The sequence below is a fragment of the Varanus komodoensis genome, unplaced genomic scaffold (genome assembly GCF_004798865.1).
Source record: "Varanus komodoensis strain SLA01 unplaced genomic scaffold, ASM479886v1 scaffold14_3, whole genome shotgun sequence".
Classification (NCBI taxonomy): Eukaryota; Metazoa; Chordata; class Lepidosauria; order Squamata; family Varanidae; genus Varanus; species Varanus komodoensis.
Window position 1 is genome coordinate 2,200,846 of NW_025335439.1, and position 19,576 is coordinate 2,220,421.

General features: G+C 38.3%; 1 protein-coding gene across 3 annotated transcripts in view; it reads right to left on the reverse strand.

Moving 5' to 3' along the window:
* Positions 1 to 9,926: 9,926 nt before the first annotated feature.
* Positions 9,927 to 19,576, reverse strand: part of LOC123020611 (enoyl-CoA delta isomerase 2-like) — a 55,763-nt gene continuing 46,113 nt past the window's right edge. For all 3 annotated transcript variants that reach the window (XM_044424535.1, XM_044424536.1, XM_044424537.1), the window contains exons 4-10: positions 18,399 to 18,581; positions 17,877 to 17,946; positions 16,130 to 16,232; positions 13,140 to 13,260; positions 11,983 to 12,072; positions 11,167 to 11,310; positions 9,927 to 10,127 (exon numbers count right to left, since the gene is read on the reverse strand). In XM_044424535.1, the coding sequence (XP_044280470.1) occupies positions 9,972 to 10,127; positions 11,167 to 11,310; positions 11,983 to 12,072; positions 13,140 to 13,260; positions 16,130 to 16,232; positions 17,877 to 17,946; positions 18,399 to 18,581 (867 nt within the window). In that variant the 3' untranslated portion in view covers positions 9,927 to 9,971. The remainder of the gene's footprint in view (positions 10,128 to 11,166; positions 11,311 to 11,982; positions 12,073 to 13,139; positions 13,261 to 16,129; positions 16,233 to 17,876; positions 17,947 to 18,398; positions 18,582 to 19,576) is intronic.

Below are 19,576 nucleotides of genomic sequence, written 5' to 3' on the forward strand. Positions count from 1 at the left end.
CTGGTTGAACAAGCACTTTAGAGAGGATGATTTTGAAGTAGAGGTTCTCATATAGCCAGCATAAGGATGTAGAGAACACCATGTCACATATAATTAATCCAAGATGGCTATACCATGATATTAAGCAATTTCAGAGCAAAGCAAACACTTTCTGCCTGTACTCTGAGATGAAAACTTTTGTCCTATTTGTAGTTGCTGTTGTTGATCTGTGTTGTCAAAGTTATCTCCAACTTTTGGTGACCTTATGAATAAAAGACCTCCAGAATGCATTGTCCTTCACAGTCCTGCTGTGGAAATCCAAGGCTGCAGTTTCTTTTATTCAAACAATCTATCTCATATTTAGTCTTCATTTTCTTCTTCTGCCTTCAGTTTTCCTTAGCATGATTGTCTTCTGCAGTGAGCCTTGCCTTCTCCTGATGTGCCCAAACTATGACAGCTTCCATTTTAACCTTTTTGCTTCCAGGGAAATTTCTAGCTTAATTTGCTCTAGGACCCACTCTTCTGACAGTCATTTGCAGATGCACCCTGCATCTCTCTCTCTCTCTGTCTCTCAATCTCTCCCTCTGTCTCACTCACTGAAATGAGATACCTTCTACATTGTCTGCAGTTAATACCTTTGTTAAAAGAAACCATACTTTTGGTCAACACTATCCAACATTACATCTACTAGTCTTGATTACATAAAGTCCCTTTTTGTCACTACAATATCACATGATAACTTCAATCTGTAAATAAGCCACTATTGATGAGATCCACAACAGAACTTCCACACTTCTCTTCCGATCAAAATGCTTTCCGGTGGAGTCAGTTCTTACAGTCAAACTGTCAGTAATTCAGGGTGTACACCACTCTAATGATCCCAAGTGACTGTATAACTTTTTTTTAAAGGCGCTGCATTCTTTTATGATACACCTGCCTTTTCAGAACATACTCAGATCTTAATTATTGTAAACTTAATTCATATTGGATTTTCATATCTTTAATAGCAACTCGACATAAATAAGTAGGTAAATATATTTCTATCACTTTCCATCTTTGTGCCTGGAAAAGTGCCCCATTAAAGTTCTTTGCATTAGGCTCTGCTTAAAGGCATCGGAGTACACTTAAGTTGCACTTGGCACACTTAAGCTGCAATCCTTTACATACTTTCCTGGAACTAGGCATCCACAGGAGTTCTAGCAGTTTCTTAGGTAAGACAAAAGTTCTTGAAGAGACAGATGGGCCGAATGACCAATAATCTTCAGTGTAATCTGGCATTTTCTCAGTTTTCAAGTTCTCCTCAAGGCCACAATTATGCAAATCTATCTGGAATGTAGTAGAGATTTCAGTGTATCCCCATATTTCCAACACCTGCTTTATTTTAGTTCAAGCATCTTTTCATAACATCTTCCTTGATTAAACTTGCATATGTATTTTTCTTTATACTCAGCACTAAATTCGGTGAGATTTTCTTGCAAGTAACTGTTGTGTTGGCAATCTTGGATGTAAAACAGTAGTCATATCTGTCTCGAATTGATCATAGTCTCTTGAATAGAAGAAATAAGACTACTGTGTATTGAATTTTGTAAGAAATTCAATATATCGCTATAAATAGATTGGAGCACCTGGAATTGGGCCAAGTAATGAAGGTAATGATTTAAGAAGTTATAGTATTTTATTAACTACTAATGGATTTGACCTGAAATATTCTACCTTCTGTTATTATTACCGTGATGAGTTGTAATATTTCCTGTGAGATAAAGGTTATACATGAATTTCCATTATAATCTTATTTTCTTTTCCTCCACATTATTTCTTGCTCCACATTACTATTTTTACAGGAGACTTTCCTTTACCATTGATAATCCACAAAGGTTATAATTTTATCATTGAAGAAAATGATTGTCACAAAGTAATCTATAAAAGGAATGAAAATGACTGTTTCCACTTCCTCTAATGTTTTAAATTTAATGATTTTGGGTTTTACTGTAAGGTTCAATAATATGTCCCTACAAAGCTAACAGAAATTAATAATTAATCCTGATGTCCTGTGGAAAAAAGTTAGTTTTGAAAGACTGGGGGCCAATCTAGACTGGCACTTTTCCTCTCCAGCCACTAACAGTTCATCTGTTACTGATATTTTCACAAAAGGCAATATACTGTCCATGCATTTGTCACCAGTTTTTCCTGTTAAGTACTTCAGTTTTTCACAGAAAAAAAGTTCCTTAGTAAACTACATTAGTTTGGATAGACCTGTTGGCCATCCCTCTTGACTAGATAACACTGAAGTGTTTCCACATGAAGGTCTCCTAGTAACAACAAGCAAAGGACATTGTGTAGCTATTCGTTTTTTTCCTCCCTGACAGATTTTTTTTTAGTGTAAAGAAAAATAATGGAAGCAGTGGGTAAACAGTGAAGATTTAAAAGTAGAAGACACCATCTAAACCTTTGCCTTCCCTTCTCACAATTCTGCAGTGGAACTGTATGCTAAATACCTCATCTAGAAATACCCCTGTTCACTTGGTCAACTTAATTTCTTCTGTTAATTACATTTTACATTTAAGCTGTAGTTGGCCACTCTGTATCAGCCAGGTACTTCATGATCTCCAGTTTTTCCCCCACTTGTTGTATGGAATGAAAGGGAAACACTGGCAGCTGCTTGGATGTATCAGTGTAATTATGCCAATTCATTTTTAAGTATCAATCAAGGCCTGCAGCTTTGAGAAGGACATGGTAGGCCTGAATGAAAAACTGAGGTTAAGTCCTGGGGCAGAAAAAGACTAAAGAAAAAATAATGTGCCAGGAGCACTAGTGTAGGTACATACTGACCATGGCAGGCAGTAATTAGAAGATACATTCAGAAAAGTCAGGCATTTGTTGCATATTTCATTCGAATGCAATGATTATAGCTCTTTCTACAGAGTAAGAAGAAAGGTTTAAAAAGAGTGAATCATCTGCTTATGAGGCTATTGCGAATGCGACCTAGAAAAACATTTTAATGCAAGATGCTAAATGTACAATAAAACCATTTATGATATGTGAAGTGTATGACCAAAGCTGCTCTAACAAAACCAGGAGTAGGTGAAAGCTTATACACATTCATCTACATAGCTCGCCTTTTTTTTCATTGGAGCCACATTTAGCTGGCAGTGGTTGGAGAACACACATAACTTATTGGCTACCAACATTAAGTTTACTATAATATAGTTGCTTTTTTCTCCCTCCACCCCATTTCTGCCCGTGATGTCACACTGCAGTTGTGACACCTGGATTGCATAGCTTTCCATCATCAAAGGAAAAAAAAAAAGCCTTGGAGAGGCATCAGTAAAAGAGAAATGTATCAAGTTTTTCACTGGGTGATATACTTTCTTTAAAATCCCATGCTAAAAAAGAAAGGAGGAAGTAAGGAATAATTTCCAGGATGATGGCCCCGAAGAGATCGTGTGTGAACTTTCCATCTCTAGCCACATATCTGCAAAGGACAAAGAAGGGGAGTCTCACTTCAAGGAAGAGGCCTGTAACAAGATCTAGTCTGAATCTACCACCACTAGTCATCTATCAGGAATTGAAGGGCTGTGATAAGCAGGATGAGATAAATCAGGTGTTCTTGAAGCTCTCTGCACTTCATGTTAATTTGAAAGATCCACTAAAGGAGATTCTGCTTCAGTGTTCTTGTGAAGATCAAGAAAAATGTATGTGTTGCTACATACATTCATTGTATGCACTGTACATTGGTTGGAATAAGGATGTGAATTTCTGCAGGTCAAGCCGCTAATAAGGCAAAGAAGCATGATCATTTTTAAGAAGTTGGTAATCCTAGACAGAAACGTGAAAACATTTGCTGAAGGAAAGAGATTTCTAAGCATGATACTCAATAAGTTTTAAATGCAACAAAGATTGGCACTGTTTAATTAGCTTCGGGACAAGGCAGGTGCAGCTATAAGTAAAGAACTTATACATAGCCTAAGAACTGAAAATATTTACTACATAAGGATGACACCCCATGCTGAAGGGGATGATCACCAAAGGGCAATATCATTATACCATGTTGTCACATACTAATGTAGCTTTTACATGGTTGGTTTAGAATCTGAGAAAATCAATGCCTCAAGGCGCAACTTCTTAGCAGTGCAGCCTGAAAAGTTGTGTCTACTCTTTAATAATATCAGTGATAATGAAGGCCTGTGCTACTTCAGATTAAGTAGGAGAAGATAAAATAAATGTCTGAAGTGGGATAAAGAAAGGATTATATTTCAATAAAATTAATCCTCCCTAGATAAGGAAAACGTTAACATTGCCCATCTGGAAAAATCTAATTTAATATTTTGGAGGAAAGAGCATTTAATTTGCTGGAGACTTTAAGAAATGTAATAGTAAAACAAGTAAAAACCTGCTTGAAAAAAGATTGAAAAAGAAAACCCACACATGTCTGAATGTGAAAACAGAGGGCAAGAGGCATTAAATGGTGCATTTTTAATTAAAGAATCTTGATGGAGGGCTGCCATGACCATTCCCTTACCATTACATGTTATTGGTAAAACAAATATACAGGCCCTTCTTGTCCCTCCCCAAAGTTTAATGCACCCCATTATTCAGAAAGATATCATCCTATCAAAACTAAGTTATTGCAAATATTAACAGCATCCTTTCCCCCCAATTCCTGCTCCAACACATGTATGTTTGTGCACATAGGGGTGTTTGCATAGTGGGAAGAAATGAAGCCAAAAGCCCATGTGTGCAGCCAAAAGCCCATGTGTGCAGGTCACCTTTTTGGTGGGGGGGGGGGGCTTCATTTCTTGCATATTAAACTTGTGCTTGTTGAAACCTAAGAGTTACATAGCTCATTTGCACCAGATGTAAACAGTGTCTCCACTGTAGTGTGCTATTTCCAGGCTTTAGAGGCATGAAATCTGTTGTATCCTGTCCCTAAAAGTGTGTAGACAGCAGTTTTTCCTTCAATGCGCTTACTTGAGTGGAAGTTCCCTTGAGGCTAATCGGGTTGAGTTCTGCATAAACATGTGAAGGATTGCACCGTAAGCCATTATAATATTAGCAGTGCCCAGTTCCCTTACAGTTATAACAGTACAAAAATTGTACAGTTTGCTTGCAACTGTACATCCCAATTGTATCAAAGCAGTAGGCCTCTAGAAATTCATGCTACAGATTTTTGCAATGATGAAACGAACGACAAAAGAATGCAATGAATTGGGTAAGAACCAGCAAAGCCAAGGGGAATGGTTAAAAGACATAGCAGTGCTGACTCCAGGTTTTTGAGGTTCAGTGGAACCCCTTCCTAACTGGCTGCTGTTGCACCTCATATTCTTCCTCATCTTTCTCACATCCACCATATTCTAGATAGAACAAGTAGGCTGCATGAGTGAAGACCAGCGGTCCCAGGAGACTGTCATCAGTGGGATGCAGGATCCTCAGCTTCCTGTACACAAGGCAGCAGATGTCAAATACAGATGGACAATTTGATCAGCACATGGAGGACAATCCCAGTGGCTGAGTTCCAGGATAATCATGTTTATATCAGATCTAAGAATAAATGCTGTCCATCAGTTGCAAATTGAATATATATCAACTCAGCATTACTAATATTGCCACTTAAAAAAACAAAGCAAAACCCAAACCTTTAACATCAGTTTAGTAGCCAAAGCATTTCTTGGCAGGGAGCTTGCTGGAGAAAGCATTGCCTGCCAACTTTCTGTGTGTTGGGCTGCAGTTAAAAGCACAGGAGCTGAGCCAGCAAAAAACAGCAAACTTAACCAGCACAACCATACTTAAAATTGCAGACATTTTCTGTTTTCCCTCTTCAGGTTATAAGCTTTCCTACTTCGAAAAGTTTACAATGGATGAACTACCGCGGGAGGTTTATTGTACACCAAAGCCAGAACATATGCCCCTACCAAAAAGATCCTTTTCCAACAAGGTTGCCAAGGAACACAAAGCCTTTGGAGTGTACAGGCAGGATGCTCCACTGGCCACTGTAGTTGCAAGGTAGGATGTGATACAGTATCTTGTGTGTGTGTTATTATATATGTGCTGTATGTTGCTTATTTAGTCAACTTGCTCCCTGTGCTTTTGCTTACATTTCTTGTCTAACCTTAATATGCTCAGGGGATCCCCCTGCCCCCATTCCTAAGCATATAAGTCTGATCACTCTTTTCTCCAGATTGGGAAAGGAGATCCTGAATTTACATAAGCAAAAAAGTTATGTACTACCAGATCAGCTGACCTCCTTTCTCTTGCATGAGAACTATGAATGAATTTATTCCAGGATTATTACATGGCCATTTTTTTTCTCCCAGAAACAAGGATTATAGAAATTATAAATCTGTTTAGAGTCTAATAATGTACCAATGGGTGTTTATGCCATTAGCTTCTAAACTATGTAAGCAACTTAATTCAATTCCAGACTGATAGATTTTTATGACTGCAATGGAAACTGAAGTAATTTTTGAAGTAAATAGTTGAAGATATTTAAACTAAATTGGCAAGCATTTGTTTGCTCGATGACAGATGGAAAGGAACATTGCCACCCCAAAGCAATGGGTAGATTACAAAGCTGCTGAAGCCAGGTATATAGAATCTATTTTAAGATTTTAAAGCCAGTTGATCAGCTATTTGGCAGGGAAAGGGTGGGGGGTGGTGAATCTAGGATTTTAGCATTTAAAAAAGCATTCTATATATGCTACCCCAGATACAGAGATGGGAATGGTGTGTTCTCCATCTAGCTAGGGTTATTCATGCATAGGTCTGCACAGGGCTGCAGCAAATTCTTTTTCAGATCAGGACCCTAACTGACAAAGAGATACATCAATACCAGATTTCAGAGTTTCTCTTCAGATACACTATGCTATCGATGATGTGTTGAGTCAAAAGAAAACCAGAGCATCTTCAAGTGTTCATCTTGCTCCTTTTTCATGTTATGCAACCATTAATTTCATCCCCAATATTGATCCACACTTCATCTATTCCCAAGCAGTTGGTTAGGAGGGGGGGTGGTCTATTTCTATTACTTACCTAGTTCTAGTTACAGCTTTTGCCGGTATGGGCCTATTTGGGAAAAATCTCACCTGATCTCCAGGTCGAAGAAAAACTTCAGCTGCATTTTTCCCTGTCTAGGCACAGAAGCAGTGTCAATAAAAGGCTGACAATATGCCACAGTAATTGTTCCTTATAGAAGCAGTGTGTTTTTTTCATCTTTGCACAATGTTCCAGAGAAACAGTGAATTTTACTAATGTATTTGCCTCTGCTTTACAATAAACCTAAAATCTAATGACATACCAAAGAAATACAGAAGGAACTCAGATATTCCAGTTCTTTGCTAATACTCGTTATTTCTTTGGTACCTTCTCGTGTCTTAAAGGAGTTCACTTCTATTCATCCATTCTACATTTAGCATTTAGCCAAGTCAGAGAGAGTATTAAAAACTTAACATTCAGACTCTAACGCTATTCATCTGGCAGCTAATTATAAAGTCTATTGTTAAAATTCTGAAAAGTATCTACCTGTAAAAAAAATTGAGACTCCAAAATGAAAAACTAAATGAACAGCCAGGAAATAATCAGGTCACACTTTCTTATGCAATGTTCTCTCTGTAACAGAACACCCTATCCAATTTATACTTGTCAAAACACTGGAAACAGTGGAACAAAATAGAATTCCAAATATACTCTAGGGTATGTTTCATGCTGCACAAAACAGCTCTTGTACAGAAGAAAAATCTACAGGAAGATGGAACTGAAGACTATGTTGAGGTCTTGGAACAGGAAAGAATCAAAGCACAAATCTTCTAAAGAAAGAACAATGTAAATCCAAAAGCTTCTCCATTTTAATAATGCTTTTCAGTGAATGGATTATGTATATGCAACCTTCATGATGTGTTCTCCCTATTACTTTCTTGGATATGCAACCCCGCACAATCTGGTTGTGCAAAAGACCAGCTCCCCACATCTCAGCACATCAATTTGACAATTTTATTGCTTGCCATATACTTCTTTGGCTGGTTTAAGGTACGGCTAAGTGTAAGTTCCAGTTCATTAGGCCACAAACGAGATTCCTGGTATTTGAAAATTCCCAAACTTGTTTTGTATGAACACAAAGAAGTGGTATCAAACACCACTTGAGTGAGTTGGCCTAGTATGTTCTGCATTTTATCCTGTATGGTTTGAAAATACAACTAATTTAGGAAACATTAACTGAATTAAATACTCCCAATAAACTATATCTTGGTGTATATAGAATTTATTGTTTAAATATCAAACTATTCAGGTTCCTCAGTCACAGAAATGTTTTCTCAAAAGTATTTCCCTGGTGTATGAATTTATCTTTAGTGGCTGTGAGAAGTCTGGTACATAGGCTTATGTGTATGCGGGGCTGGGGGGAACTGTTCATCCCTTTCCCAGTAAGTCCTTTGTCTTATTAAAGGCATGTCATCTGGTGGCACTGCTAGGCCTGGGATCACAGAGCCCTGGTCCCAAAGCTGTTTCCAGAAGACCTCCCAGACACAATCTACTCTCTGACTGCCTGCTGATGGCAAGAAAATATTTCTTTCTTAATATAATTGCCATACAAGGGGTAATTTTCAAAGAATGCAGCTGGGAAGGAAAGGGTTAACCCTCCGCTCCCCTCATTCTGGAATACTCTTCCCTATCCCCTCAAGGTAATTAAGCTTAGAAAAAATTTCAACTCGTGCTAATGAAAATGTTTCTTCTAAGTTTAGTTGCAAGATGTGTGTGTATAGGGGTCTTCCATGGGGGTAATAAAGAGAAATGGGGAAAGGAAGAAATGAGTGGGGGAAAGGAAACAAGCAAGAGATTGTAAATTAAGTGTAATTGAAAAGGAACTACTGAACTGGGAGTGATCTGGAGCAGGGTTCAATAAATTGCAGATGTTATTTGCAGGCATTTGGATGAAAAATGTACTACCCAGGTTTTGCCTTCTGTGAAAGCTAAACAAATCCTAGTTGTTATTGTTTCTCAATTTGCAGTGTCCAACAGAGAAAGATGTAAATGCCTACACTAACTTCTGCTCCAGACTATAATTGCTACAACTACTGGGGTAGCTGAAGTTGTATATTTTTCATACATATTTGTTTTCCCTAATGGGGAAAACAACAGCTGTAGATGGGATTTTCACTAAGAAAATAATACAGGATAAAGGATACACACGCACACGCTCTCTCCCAGGGCTTTTGTTTTAGTCTCTCCCTCCCTCCCTCCCTCCCTCCCTCCCTCCCTCCCTCTCTCTCTCTCTCTCTCTCTCTCTCTGTGTGTGTGTGTGTGTGTGTGTGTGTGTGAGAGAGAGAGAGAGAGAGAGAGAGAGAGAGAGAGAGAGAGAAGCTAAAAGATGTCACAAGTGTCCCTCACATTTTTAAAGAATTCTATTAACCCATGGAACTAATGAAATGTCATATAACAGAGCAAAACACATGGAAGTGTTATACAGTGATAAAGTATTTGTCCATACCACAAGCATTTGTAAGTATTTTAGTTCATGTTTTCTAACACATATAATGTTGTCTTCTTTTTCTCTACTTGTATAATAGATGGACACCAAAGAGTATGTCAACTCAATATGACCAACAGTTGGTTATTGAAGAGCTTGGAAAATTTGGTGACATTGAATCAATTACACCCTTTGGAAGACAAACAGTCATTGTCAAATTCAAAGAGATCCGCTCTGCATGCAAAGCAGTGAGTGCTTTTCCAGCTAATGGCCCAGACAAAGGCATGCGATGTTTTTGGCACCACAAATTCATGTCCAAATACAAAAGACCCAAATTCCAAAAAGACAAAACTTCTGCAACATTAGCAACGTAGTGTCTTTAGCAACCATATCATCAATATATTAAATGGATTACTTTTGTCAGAGTTAAGGCACAATTTGGATATTTATCCAAAGTATTAATTGAAGAACCATTCTTCTGGTACTAAAGGGATGGAAACTAGTTTGCATCAATTTATTTTGCTTGGTTAGGAAGAGATTAGAGCTTTGACTTCTTCTGAAAGAAGTTCATTATGGCATTCATGCATTCATCAGACAGCCATCTTTCTTTGAGACGCTCACACTCTTGAGAATTAACTTCATACAGTGTTTTCTTTTCCATGCCTCTTATTAGCTGCTTGGAGAGTGCCAAGGACTAAGGAAAGAAACAGAAAAATTAAAAATTCACATTTTGCATGGAAAATGGTTTCAAACTGCATTTCTCTAAGCCTGAAGCTACATATTACAAAGTGCAAACAAAGTTCTAAATCATGTTTGGCTAGTAATGTTAATGCACATTGAGAAACAAGGACTGAAGAATGAGAGCTACAAGAAGAATTGGCAAGGGAAAGGGGGCTGTCTAGCTCCCCCCTACTTGTGTGTTCCCCAGGCAATCTCTCTGCTCAACCATTTCCCTGCAACTGGACTCCAACACTGGAAGTAACCTCCTAGGATAGAGCTGTAGTGGAAAGACATTTCCTTCTCAATGCCTCCATATTAGTATTACCTGGCAACCAATCCATTTTTGGATCATGTTTGCTGCAGTTCTAGCCTATGCCTACATGCATGGCATAGTATAATGCAATGAACTCACTCTGTGCTACTCCATGCAAGAAACAGATTATAATAAGCATGGGTAAACACCCTTTGAGTTTGTTGAATTTTCTCAAATACTTCTTTGAAGCTTGTTTTCATCTTGTTTGCAGTCTGAATGAAAGTATCTTTCTTTCCAGGAAAATTGCACGTTGGGAAAAATGTGAATTTTAAAAAGTGCATATTCCCCCAAACAAAAATGTGCATTTTCCCCAAACACTAAAGGATGAAAATACAAATTTTGAGAACATTTTCACAAATGCATACAATAAAGTCAAAGTGCTGGCAATTTATGCTCCACACCCCACATATATTTTGATTTATATACTGTTTTTCTGTATAAATCTTATTTTTCTGTTTTTCTTTTTGTGACCCTGAGCAACAGAAAACTTGTACCAGGCACCCAGCCTTGAGGATGTCAAGCACAGTTCAATCTATGTTGTATCCTGTCTCTATGAAAGTATTATGGGGTAGGTTGGAAAATCACTAGAATTAAATGTGAAAAGTTTGCAAAGATCTGCAGCAAATGAACTATTAGAACACATTAGAAAGAATCTGAGCAAACCATAGGCTTGCAAGTGTAGGACACAAGTAACACTAACATTCCTGGGAAGGCTTGCATAAGCTTTCAGCCTTGTCCACACTTCTTTCTGGAAGATGTTGTCAGGGAAAACTTCTGTCACAAGCCCCTGCAAACAGGCTTCAGCAGCAGTTAGCTTCTTGTTGAAAAGCAGCAACTCATTGGCCTGCATGGAAGAAAAACAAGGAACTGTTTCTTGGGTAAAATACTAGCAAAAAACAGAGCAATGTATAACTTGTGCTTTCACTGTAGCCTGCTAACTTTGTTGTTCTCTGTTAAATATATCAGCCAGGGATTATCACTGAGTGGTCAGAGTATATACTTGGCATGCTGGGAGTCCCAGATTTGGTCCATGACATAACTAGCTAAAAGGATCGGGGAGTAGGCAATAAGGGAAAAAATCTCAGCCTGAGACCCCAAAGAAACAGGGTCAGACTAGTCTACTGACAAGTAGACTTTGACCTGGAATAAGGCAACTCCATATGACCGCTTTTAGTTTGTAGCATTCTCAGTTGCTGGAAGGGTTGTGAGGATGCATGCTTTACAGTGTTGAGTGAGCTGGGGGCCAAAATCTAGTACTGAGATGGGTACCAAAGTAATCATATACACCAACTAGTTGTGAGTACAGGACAGCATACCTATTAGCATGCTGTCTAGTAGGTGAACTGACATTTCAGACGAAGGTGCAATGGTAGCCAGGCCATGTTGTGTCAAATAAAGTAATATTTTCCTGTGACATAGTTTGACCCCCTTTTTACTATTTAATCAATCTATCTAAGCATAGACTAAGAAGGACATTCTCCCCAAACAACCATCAGACAAAATATAGGTATCTTACCTTGGCTAAGCCCATAATTTTTGGAAACGTATATGATGAACATCCTTCTGGGGTCTGACCCAGATTACTAAAGGGTGTGTGAAAAGTTGCCTGTGGAAGGAAAAAAAAGACTCTTCAGTTACAATGTTAACTTTCCACTTTCAAATTACATGATGCATGGTCTAGTTGTCCTTATACATTTTGGGTAATAATTGCAATTGCATTAGAGATATGCTTGACTTGTGGACATTACTGGGCTTCTAAAAATGCAGTTAGATAATATATGTGGTTCTTGCTACAGAAGTCAATGTTTCTGCCCTCTGTATATTACACAAAAGAGTAGTAAAGCCAGCCTCTGACCTCTCAGACACAATTGAACAATTGTCATCTAGAACAAACATGTTTTTGGGCATTACTTAACATTCTGGAGTTCAAAGTTCTCTAGATGAATGACAGAGTTAATAATAATGGAATCTGAATAATCCACAACATTGAGGTTCATAAATCTGACAACTTATATGAACAGAAAGTTTTCTATATTCTCATATGTGATGAGATAGAAAAGAATGAGAGGTAATTGATCAATTTAGCTACACTAATTCTAATTTGGATCAACTCAGGAAAAAAAATTGTACAAAAATATTTTCTGTCCAAAGTTCATGCAAAGCTCTTTCTATCTGAACCTTAGCTGCTGAGAGCAGACAAGTACAAAGAAAAAGACAGAAAATTCTCTAATTTCAGCTTGCAGTCAAAAGGGAGTAATTGGGGAAGTTCTTCCTCACATCTTCCTCACCCCACCCATCATGCCCTTCCTATACCTGCTGGGGGAAGGCCCTTCAAAGTGGACACTTCTCATAACCAAAGAGAATGAGGGAAGAGTGATATGCCATCTTGGCTATGGATGCTTAAATGAGCTTACAGGAGAGGAAAGCAAATTTCTTCCAGCAGTCTCTTCAATTTTGTTAATCGTCACAAATAGCACAAATGGGCAGGAAAGCTGATCTAACCATTTTTAAAGTGCATGTTACTGTAATTTTACTGTTCTTACTGAGAGCTGCCTTGAGTCTCTGTTGGGAAAGTACTGCAGTCTACAAATCAGATAAATAAAACTGTATCCTAATTCTATTTGTACGAGGGCTTAATACTGGAGACAGGATGCACTCATGCAGAAGACTTACTCTGTCAGTAGCATATACAATGTCAAATAGCCCAAGGACAGTTACAGAGATCCCAACAGCTGGCCCGTTCACCACAGCAAATAATGGCTTAGGAAAATCAATAAAATGTTTGACAAACTCTCTGGAAATAGAAAAGAACAACATCTTATTGTATACAGCAGGACAGCCTCTGTTACAGGCAGCATTGTTTCTATGTTAAAACAAACATGCCACCTTTAGCGGAATGATGTCGCACAATGCAAAGAAAGACATTGCAGCCATCCCTGCAGAAGCAGCCCCAAATGATTCCAGCCTGTCCAGTGCAAATACTAATACTTCCCGTTCCTTCATGAGAAAGGTTTCTTAAATGCCTGCTCTAGCATGAACTGGAAAAGCTATGAAAAACACCGTCTTCTTCCATTAAAAGAACTGCCTATTTCTCATGCTATTGCTCAATACATCTCTCGCCATGTTGTGTTTTATTTGTAGCCTAAAGGCTACTTTGTTTTCATTGACTGACTTCTATCATGCTGTGATGCCTCACAGTAAATCACGCTAATGATGCCTCTATTTCCCCTCTCCAAGGGGTCTGTAAAGTGGGTTTAAGTTCTGTGGGGATTTGCCCTGGTTTAAAGTCATCTCATAGTAGAGCAGGTACTTTGCCTTGAAAAATTAATGGTGGACAGGCAGTCTGTAAGAATAAATACAAATACATAATATCAGTCTCAAACTTGGAAGGATTTAGCAGTATATGAAAATGCAGCTACTGTTTTAAGATACTGGGTGGTACTAATATAACATTGGCATTAGCTTGCTCAAACAAATTGACTGGACTAAGACAACCCACTATTTTAATAGGGCTTTGTGTTTCCTTGTGTACCTTAATGGAACTATGCAAATAATTAAATCATTGACACTAAACAGATCTACAACTCTCCATGCATATTTCTGCCTATATATGCATAGGACTGCAGCCTTGCAGGGGCGGGGGGGGGGGGGGTTACATCAGCACTCTCCTTCTCCTTTTAGGACAGAATCAAGGAAACTGCTTTCACCCAGAGAGCCAAACTGACCATGGATTGGGATACTGGGGTCCACATGCCAGCAGTAAATGGGTGAATGGGCCACTGTCCCATATGGCTCAACCATCTGTTGACAAGCCTTACTCAATATTCTCTCTCTCTTGAACACTTTTTCTCTCCCCTGCCCCTTCTCTATGCACACAACACTACCCAGCACTGAAGCCAGGGAATGGACAGATCCGCATCGAGCAGCAGATCAATGATAAGCTTTTTGCCCTCTCTTAATGGGGACAGCAGAAGGGATGGGGGGCAGGCAAGAGGAGTAACAGGAAGGAGGGAAAGCCCCTGTGAGCTGAATTTGGCCCATGAGCCAAAGGATCCCCATTCTTTCAGGGTGTTTCCATAAATGAGTACAATCAGTGATAACAGGACAAACAGGAAGTGCCACAAAGAAGGTGCTTTTTGATGTAACTGCTTCTGTTTGGTTTCACCTTGCAGTCCGAAGTACCAGGGAAGATTTCAGTTTGGGTTCCTAACCCACCTTATGCAAATATCCTTCTATATTAGCTGTTTTGGAAAGCTTGTTGCTCTGGTGACTAGATTAACAGAAATCATAAAGGAAATTCCTTTTATCCTGCAAATAGGTTAACTGCACAGGACAAGCGCCCTGATTCAAAGGACAGATCACTCACAACATTATGGGAAATTCTCTTAATTCTCCAGTCAAAGTTCTCAGATAAGGGTTTACTAACTCATGAACTGTGGCTATAATGAAACATCTTTACAGGGGGGTTTCATTTCAGAACAAATCACATCATTGAAGTCATGACCTTATAGAAGCATAGTATGTTTCTAATTTTATACCTCAATGCCCCTCTGACATTACACTTTTGGATCTACATCATCACGTTCTTGGGGTACAAGAGGCCAGGTATAAAATGGCATAAGACAAAATTCTGTATCACGTTCTAATGCATATCTGCAATGTAAATCCAATAAAGCTCTTTAAGCATTCTTGCAAGATGGGTCAGTTTTGCACCTGTAAATTCACATTTTTGATAGTTTGGATATACTGAAGAGTGAACTCAAGAGTCAAGGAACTCTTCAAGCAGTCATGTTTAAATTGAAATTTTCACCTTACTCTTGAGAATGCCAATCAATTCTTTCTTGGCTTTGGGAAGCTCATTAAAGCACAATTTAAGAATACCATAATTAGCTGGAGTTTATGTGGTTCCCCCAGGATACCCTATCTAAGTCTTTCCACTTGCAATTTAGTTTGAAAAATTACAGGAGGATTGTTATTTGATCAATGAATAACTTGTTTAAGATATTATATGGAGATCATCATAGGTCAGGATTAATCATAGCTAAGTATGTTTACAAACAATTTCTCATAGATCTCTAAGGTCCTCCTCAACTGTGTTTCTATTAGTAATATGCAAAGGGAAAACCACAGACTAATTTCAAGAAACAAAATGAAAATGTAACTCAGCCTTCCACAATGTACTAGCTAATTTGGACCACATATCTATGCATTCCTGATTATTGGCCATACTGGCAGGAATGATGGGAGTTGGAGTTCAACAGACCAGGAAGACACCATTTTGGGGAGAGCTGATTTATCCTGTGTTTGTCTAGGCCACAGAATTTTATTCCTATTCAGTATCAGTTAGGTTTCTGTGATTAAAGCCATTAGATTTTGATCCTGAACACTGTTCTATAGTTGCTATCCTATGGACACAGATTTAGGAATAGTTCCACTGAATGTACATCTGAGGAAAATGATCAATACAGGCATCACAGTTTTTAATTTTTTAAATGGTATTTAAGGGCACAATCCTATGCATGCTCCTAATACACAGGGAGTGGCAGGACTTTTCTTTCCCAGCATACACAGGACTGCACTCTAGAATGCTTTGCTTCTCTCCTGCATATCACCTAGATTGTTTGTCTATTATACATTGCAACACAATGTAAAAAAGGTCCTACTTGAGCAGTACAGCACCATTCTTTGCTGCCTCTTCTAATCCACTTCCTGAGGGATTGGCAAAGTTGTTCAGATCATTGCCACTACAGTAGTAATCTCCATTACCTGTAGACAAGCACACACCAAGACTTCTGAACAATTGAAATATAAAAATAGGGAATAACCAAGTTGTGCTTACAAAAGGACATTTCAAATCAAAACATTCTGCTTATTATGTAAATGATTCAACAAAAGTTAGACATTACTATCTCATTGATTTCAAATGGAAGATACTGAGGCACATACTTTACTACTTCAGTGAAATCAATAGAACTTTAAAATTTCAATTTTGGTTGGATTGTGCTTTCAGTATTTAACCAAAGAAGAATCTTCTGGTTGTGATGCTTGGGATTACAATTGCTACTTGATTACAGACTGCAGTCACTTAAAAAATGGATGTGTTTCCTCTACACTTGACAACACATTTGCAGAACAGAAGGGTTATCTATATGTAGGCATAGCAGAACAATCCAATTCACTGCATTGTTAAGAAGATAACATAAATGTAATGTTCCTTGAATTAGAAGAATTGTATTTTACTCTCTTATATTTCTTTCTTTCTCTTAAAAAAACACAAAGTTAAGTACAGAGTATGTAATAAGGAAAGGGAAGAGAGATGACACACCAAAAATGATGTGCTTCTGCTACCTTAAGTTATGGGGACTACTGTCAGAGTGCTGGGCTGGAACTCGGGAGATCCAGGCTCTAGTCTTCACTTGGACATGAAGCTCACTAGCTGCTTTTGGTTAGTCACTAATTCTCAAACTAATCTATCTCACAGGGTTGTTGTGAGCATAAAACAGAGTAAGAGGAGCATGTAAGCCACCTTGGGTTCCTTGCAGGAGGAAGGGGCTGGATATAAATCTATTAAAATACAACAAATAATAATAATAAAGCTCCAAATTAACAGGGTAATATGGGGTAACATTCAGTGTCATTCCTACTTAAGATAGCCCCACTGAAAGGAATGGGACTTTGGTGCTGTCATTAAGTTCCATTCATTTCAATGGGTAGGACTAACTAAGTAGGACTAATTCTGGGTACTACCACATGATCTAAAAGAAGGATGCTGAGTGCAGGGAAGGGTGCTTAACCTTTACCCATGCCTGCTGCTTCCCCCATGCCTTCCAGGACAACTTCCATCTCTCAGGCAGGGTTGCTAGATGCACATTCCCCAAATAACTATTAAGGTGCCTTAGAGAGGAGCCCCTGTGCCCTTTCCTTGCCCTTCTGGGACAGATGCTGCCTTGTGATTTGCACTGCCTCCTTCTTATGCCTTGCAGGCATGATGTCTACAGAAAATACCCCATCTAGAGAATGACAATAAGCTGTTTATTAAAAGCTGCCAGAAACAGTATCTTCTGTCAAAAGAAATGTCAGGAGATCAGTTAGAAATCAATGGAAAGCTAACAGAACTTGCAATAAAACTGAAAAAAAAAAAATCTTCAGAAGAGTTTGCTGTAGTGTTTGTGGAAAGCTTTCACCTATTTTTAGTATTTTGCTTTGTCTCTGCTCAAAATTAAACAGAAGTTAAGTCTTAACTACTTAAAATAGTATCTGCATATCTAGATTTAAATCAAGCCCCCACCCCAGCCTATGTATAACTTGCTGCTCTTTATTTTCTCAATAAACTAGACAGACACCTATGGTACTTTAGAAAATACACCCCAAAGAACAAGTAAAATGTGTTGGAGAAGGCAGAGGTAGCACCTGTCAAAACTGTTATAGTAGAGTCATCCTTTGCTGCTCCCTCAAGTGCGGCAATAATCTCATTGTACATCTGCACAGAACAATAAAACAATAAAAATAAAAATCATTTGATCCTGCACAGGGTTAGAGATAGAATATTTGTGGATAGCTATACCTACAGAAGCAGACCAGCAGAAGTTTACTACAGAAGCAAACTTTAGAGATAATTCAGACCTGGAGAATATAAGGGTTTCTTTTCTTATTCAGACATACAGAAAATTTCTTACTAATAAAAATAGGAAGCTCCTCAACTCTTAGGAGTTCTTTGTGGTAATGTCCTGGTTGGGGTGGGGTGGGGGGGGTGGGGGGGGCTCTTGTGTGAAAGAAAAGCTGGGGGAAATGCCAGGGGTGGGAATCAATCCTCAACTCCTCAGTCTGTCTAAGGATTTAAGACATTCACTTTTCTCCCTGAAAAAAATTTCTTCCCCCCCCACTTTTTATGCAAATCATTCAGTAATAAGCTGCAAGATTTATCAGCTTTACCTTCACATTTATAGCATTTTTCATTTTAGGACGGTTTAGCATGATTGTTGTGATGTTGTCTTTAGTAGTAACCTGCAGTGTTTCATAGCTAGGCTGGCTGCCAGGAGGGGAGTCTTTAACCTCAGAAGCTTCTGCAGAGATCAAACTTGACACAAGCTCAATGTATTTCTGTCTGGCGCTCTCCTGCAATGAGAAGTCCATTCCAATTCATACAAAACAGGTAGCAAATTATGTAATTGATGCCAAGAGACCAATTTGCAAATGTGGTGTAATATTGCCATTGTGGAGGATTCCTTTATAAAGTAAACAAGAAACATCTCCATATTTTATGTAAGGCTTTTCAAGTGACAAAAATACACATCAGAGTGTGTGTGTGGGGGAGAGAAAATATATGCATATGTATAATTTTTCTGAAATTCTTTGTTGTTATATACTGAATACTATTTTTAATCACTTTCCTAATACTATTTTTAATCACTTTTAATCACAGAATTAGGATACAAAGGCTTTTAAAAAATTCTAAACATGGGTATATAGACTATCAATTTTTTTCAGGTAAAATACAGATTTGATTGCAGAACAAAAGGTAACAAGCATAGGACATTATCCAACCTAAATTCAACATTTTTAGTCTACTGATTTTAGTGGGAGAGTTAAGTATGTACTCTTAATCACAACAGTATTATAAAATCTGCATGGATTTGAAGATTCTAAATGGAATAATATGTTACAGCTAGAGAGTTTGTTTTCCTTTCTTAACTTTTTTCCAAATATGTGACTATGTTCCACATATTTTGTAAAATCTTACAGGTACCTTTGCACATTTTATCTTGGTTTATTTTTATATAGCCCAAGAGCCAGAGCTCTCTAAGCAGTTCACAAAAATTAAATACAGCATAATAAAACACAACATTAAGTAGTTAACATCCAAACATTTAAAACAACCTAGGACACAGTCCAAAGGCTGCTAGAAAGAATCAGAATAGCCACAGGAATAGTCAAAAGTCCTGGCCTCCCACCTTGGAAGCGCATCCTTGAGTTAGAACCAGGACTCCAAACTTGGAGCGTCCTCACTCTGCCCTCACAGACAGTGGAGAAAGAAGTACAACGGTTGCAAGAATAACCTTAGTAATGGAGGTGGGAAGGGGAGGAGACAGGCACCAACAGCAGGAAAGAAA